General features: G+C 33.5%; 1 protein-coding gene across 1 annotated transcript; it reads left to right on the top strand.

Annotated features, from left to right (window-relative positions):
- On the top strand, positions 263-3,357 carry LOC109342371 (probable protein phosphatase 2C 65). The gene is made up of 5 exons (XM_019580368.1): positions 263-584; positions 1,429-1,722; positions 1,829-1,946; positions 2,030-2,253; positions 2,627-3,357. Exons 1-5 carry the CDS (start codon positions 375-377, stop codon positions 2,795-2,797), a joined length of 1,017 nt encoding a protein of 338 aa, XP_019435913.1. The 5' UTR covers positions 263-374; the 3' UTR covers positions 2,798-3,357.

Below are 4,888 nucleotides of genomic sequence, written 5' to 3'. Positions count from 1 at the left end.
CACAAACAAACAAATGGAGTTGTCAAACGGTTAAAGTGAATTTTCATTCCAATTTGACATGCATAAATAGTATAAGTTAGCTTCATTAAAATAATCTTATCTAAATCTAAAATGATCCAACTCAACCTATCTCACATCTTCCCATTTTAGGCTCACTCTAACTTAGAGACACAAACACAAACTTGCAAGGATAAAAAGATAGTCCTTGGTTATTTGTATCCAAATTCCAATTTTAATCATTTTTGTACAAACTATACAACCTTTTTCCCTTCTCAATCTTCTTATCCTTCAACTCCTTGTGTTCATATTTATCCATTTTCTGGATAATCATTGGAGTTTTGTGGGGTCCACATTGTCTTTTTTTGTTGGAAAATATGGGAGGGTGTTGTAGCTGCCATGTTACATTAGGAGGTAGGGTTTATGATATGGAATCTGAGAGTGATGACCATCACAATAAATATAATGCATATGAAAATGGATATGGTGGGGCCCGGATCATGTTAGGAGAATCCTCTAAGTTTGTATCAATGTATTGCAAAAAGGGTGGAAAACGAATCAATCAAGATGCATTGACAGTTTGGGAGGTAAGATTTTACATTCTCCTTTCATTTCAATTAAGCTTGTTGTTTTTTTGGTTTATTTTACAAATAAAATTTTGATGCTTTTCATTTTAATCAATTCTCCCCAGTTTTTGTCCAATCCTTTAATTTGCCTTCCATGATAGGTTCATTAAATTTTAAATAGCTCCCTATAATTTAAAAGGTTTAAATAGGTTAAATTCAAAAGGTTTTAATAGGTTCCTAGATAATGTATGAAATAATTACATTTTTTATAATTAATAGAGATTTAATTAATAACTTATTCAAATATATTGTTTTATTTAAAATTTCTTAAAGTATAATGACTTTCTTTAAAGAGAAAAAATATATACACTGATAATATTAATTTTTTTACATTGTTATTGTATCATCTATCCTTCATATTTAATCAACATTGACTCTTAAATAAAAGTAATACAAATACATGGTAGATGATGTACTAACTGCATATAAATTTACACTAAAAGTATATCGATATTACACCTTCTTTAAATACTTTGCATTCTAGGCACCTAATTAATTTAAAAATGGAGCGAAACTACAGGATGAAAAGATCGATTTATCCATTAAGTTTTTTCTTAATATTCAAGATGATTTATTACCAAGAATCTTTTTTAGGCTCTCATTTGATTTTTGAAGAGTAATTGAGGAGAAAGAAAAACTTGCTAAGAAATACACCTTCTAATTATAAGACAATGTTCTTTAACCGTATAATTAAAATTTATCTTAGCCAATGACTGTATCCTATGGTTTTTTTATTAAAGCCTAATGGGTTTTAATCCATGAACATATATGGCTTGGACTAATGCTCAATGTGATATATCAATAGGACTTTATGGGAGAAAAAGGTACTATCTTTTGTGGCGTGTTTGATGGTCATGGTCCCCTTGGTCACAAGTTTTCACAATGTATACGTGACAATCTACCTTCAAAGCTCTCTGAAGCAATCAAAATGTCACAACAAAATTCTAGCAGTTCAAGTCAACATAAACAAAACATGTCCTTTGTTTCTTGGAATGAAAGCTTCCTTAAGTCCTTCATTGAAATGGATGAAGAACTTGCTATGAAAGTTGACACTGATGGCTTTTGCGGCGGTAGCACCGCTGTTACAGTAATTAAACATGTATAATATAACTAGACATTCACATTTCACAATTGCACTACCTCTTTGTTACAAGCTTTGGTAAGAGAGAGCTATAACCATATTATTTTCCTTTCTAAACTTTTAGGGAGATCAGTTGATAATAGGCAATTTGGGCGATTCGCGCGCAATTCTTTGCACGAGAGCAGATGACAACCATTGTGTTCCTATTCCACTCACTGTTGATTTGAAGCCAGATGTTCCAAGTATGTCTTAGTATTGGCCTCAATTCTTAAGTGTTACAAGTTTAAGTCCACATCTAACTAGATTTTTCTTTATTGACACTCAGGTGAAGCTTCAAGAATTGCGAATTGTGGAGGTAGAGTTTTTTCTGCAAAGGAAGATCCTGGTGTAAAAAGAATATGGATGCCTGAAGAAGATTGCCCTGGACTAGCTATGTCAAGAGCCTTCGGTGATTTTTGCCTCAAAAATTGTGGCCTCACCTCAGTTCCTGATGTATTTTCTAGAAAACTTAGTAAGCAGGATCAATTTGTGGTTTTGGCCTCGGACGGGGTACGTATTATCTGAATATCAACTTTCTATGATGGATCTTTAGTTTTCAGTTTGGGCCCGTTTACGAGTTGGGTTTTGAATAGGAAGGGAGAAAAAGGGATGACTTCAAAATCAATTCACAAGTGTATTTTATGATTCTCAAGTTTTCATTTTTCTTGTTTTCCCCCATAAAATCCAACTCAAAAACGGACCATTTGAGAATATAAATTAATTACTAGTTAGATATTTCAATGTCTCACTCATTTATTTATGTTTCTCTGAATCCCAATGCAAATAAGGAATGTAACTGGGGGCTTATGATCATAGCATTTAGGAGGATAAATCATTACTCTTTATCTTTTACATGGATTTAGTTAAAGGATTTTTTTTACAGGTATGGGACGTGCTAACAAACAATGAAGTAATATCCATAGTTGCTTCTGCACCAAAGAGGTCCATGGCTGCCAAAATTTTAGTAAAGCATGCTGTTCATGCCTGGAGACATAAGTATCCTACTTCGGAGATCGATGATTGTGCAGTCATATGCTTATTCCTGAATGAATGATTAACCACTTTTAACCTATTGCAAATCAATATGAGTAGGGACAATAGACATCGCGGCAAAGCACCCGCATTTCTCTGAACCAAGAAATGCAGACACTGGAAAGAGCAGATGACAAGAGTTACATTGAATTATCGGAGCAAATGGGAAGCCATTGGAGGGTTATGTTGAGCAAACACTCTATCATAATTTTCATGGCTTGATGGGTTATGAGCATATGATCATCTCAGTACCTTATAGGTTGAAATGTACTATCTCAGCCAGAATAGCTCGCAGGTTCAATGTGTTCAGTGGTGCTAAGCCTTCTAACAAGTCACTAAATGTGAAGGGTTGAAGGTTTTGGTATTATTCTGATAAAGTCAGAGACTAGTAGCCAAAATCACCATGTCTCAAAACATGTATTGGTTGACACTTTTCTGTAAATACTTCATAGTGCCACCAATACATGGAAAAGGAGAAGAGTGAAGAGAAACACTAGTAGATTTATAGATTATGATGTTTTATTCTGAAAGCGTGTAAATTTGTATTGTAAATTTAAAAGGGAAATTATTTTGGCTTTCAAAATCTGCATGTGATAATTACATGTCTAGATTTTACTATATATATGCACAAAATGGGGTTTGAACATTTTTAGCACTAGGGATGATGACTTCAAACCTAGGTGGTGAGGCCTAAACTCCCCACGTACGACTTCTATAAAGGGTTGTTTGCAAGTTGAGTTTTGAAAGGAAAATGAAAAAGAAGGCTTAAAAGGCATCTCAAAAGTGTATTTCATGGTTTGGAAGTCTTTCTCTTCGCTCCATTTCCCTCCAAAAACGAACTCGTAAACAGATTTTGATCATAGTTTCTTTCATAGCAACCATGAAACAAAGTAAAAATGAGTTTCTTACAAAGACACTCTAACACTCAAGATAAGATATGCCATAATATTATAGAACAAAAATGAATTGCAATAAAAATGATTTACGTAGGGAGTTGAATAAGATTCCTTTAGCAAGACATTGCTATGTTGCCCATAAAAGTTTGTGTTAGTAATTTACTGATAAACTATTAGGACACCGGTTTAGATCATTGTTGTGAAATGAAGCTTTAAGAGAAGGGAGCGAACAAAACTAAAAGATTTAACTGCCCTTCAAAGGTTTAAACACAATTATCAGTTAGGGTAATGATCCTAGCCCAACCCTCTTAGGAATGGATTTGCTGCAGTAACACACATCATAGGATATCACCTAAATCTTATGGTAACTGTTTCTAAATGGCCTAGATGAGTTTTCCTTAGAGTGCACCAGGGATATTTGTAAGAAAAAAATGTTTTAGCAATTATCATCTTCATATTAACTATCCTGACCATACTCAGCCAAAATAAGGTTCTTTTAGATCAACCACAATCTTGAATGGTCTCATCTCATCTTCTTAGGTTATGTTTGTGAGTTGAGTTTTAGAGGGGAAGACCTGAAGTCATGAAATAAACTTATGAGATGTTTGTGAAACCTTCATTTTTCATTCTTCCCCATCCAAATCCCAACTTGCGAACACACCCTTAATGCATGTTCCAAGCCAATGACTTTGTTTTAAACAACAACAATCAAATTTTATTCTCATTAAATGAGATCAATTACATGGATTGAACACTATAATGCTCTATCATATTAATTATTAAGGTCAACCAAATACCTACTAGCTAGAGTTAGCCAGAGACTAGTATTCAAACAAATGATTAAGATCAATGTAAGAGTCATCATATTGATGAATGTAATTCCATCATTGATGTACTTCTTAAATTTTTGTAAGGTTACTTCATTTAGGATAAAACTTATCCCTGTCTGAGGTTCCCATTTATGTAGCACCCTTGTACACCACTATTGTACTATTTCTAAAAATGCTGCTTCTAATATTGCACTAGTTGTGGTTGCATCTAGATTTCTTCCTATTAGGGCAATTAATTGGGACTTTGTCAATTCTTCTATCTTTTTGTCATTATCTAATCCACAATCTAAGGGGGTTAGTGTAAATTAATTGGGACTTTGCCATATCCCTGAATTAGGAATTTAACTTGATTCTTCATGTTCTAAGGGGGTTAGTGTAAATTTTGAT

The sequence above is a fragment of the Lupinus angustifolius genome, chromosome LG01 (genome assembly GCF_001865875.1).
Source record: "Lupinus angustifolius cultivar Tanjil chromosome LG01, LupAngTanjil_v1.0, whole genome shotgun sequence".
NCBI classification, from domain to species: Eukaryota; Viridiplantae; Streptophyta; class Magnoliopsida; order Fabales; family Fabaceae; genus Lupinus; species Lupinus angustifolius.
Note: the sequence above shows the minus strand (reverse complement) of the source record. Positions and strands in the feature narration are given on the sequence as shown.

What these genes read in the sequence shown, in the direction of transcription:
- LOC109342371 (XM_019580368.1), top strand. Translation starts at nt 375, where the DNA reads ATGGGAGGGTGTTGTAGCTGCCATGTTACATTAGGAGGTAGGGTTTAT. An exon ending in TTTGAAGCCAGATGTTCCAA is followed by an intron (nt 1,947 to 2,029) that starts GTATGTCTTAGT and finishes ATTGACACTCAG; the next exon opens with GTGAAGCTTCAAGAATTGCG. An exon ending in TGGTTTTGGCCTCGGACGGG is followed by an intron (nt 2,254 to 2,626) that starts GTACGTATTATC and finishes TTTTTTTTACAG; the next exon opens with GTATGGGACGTGCTAACAAA.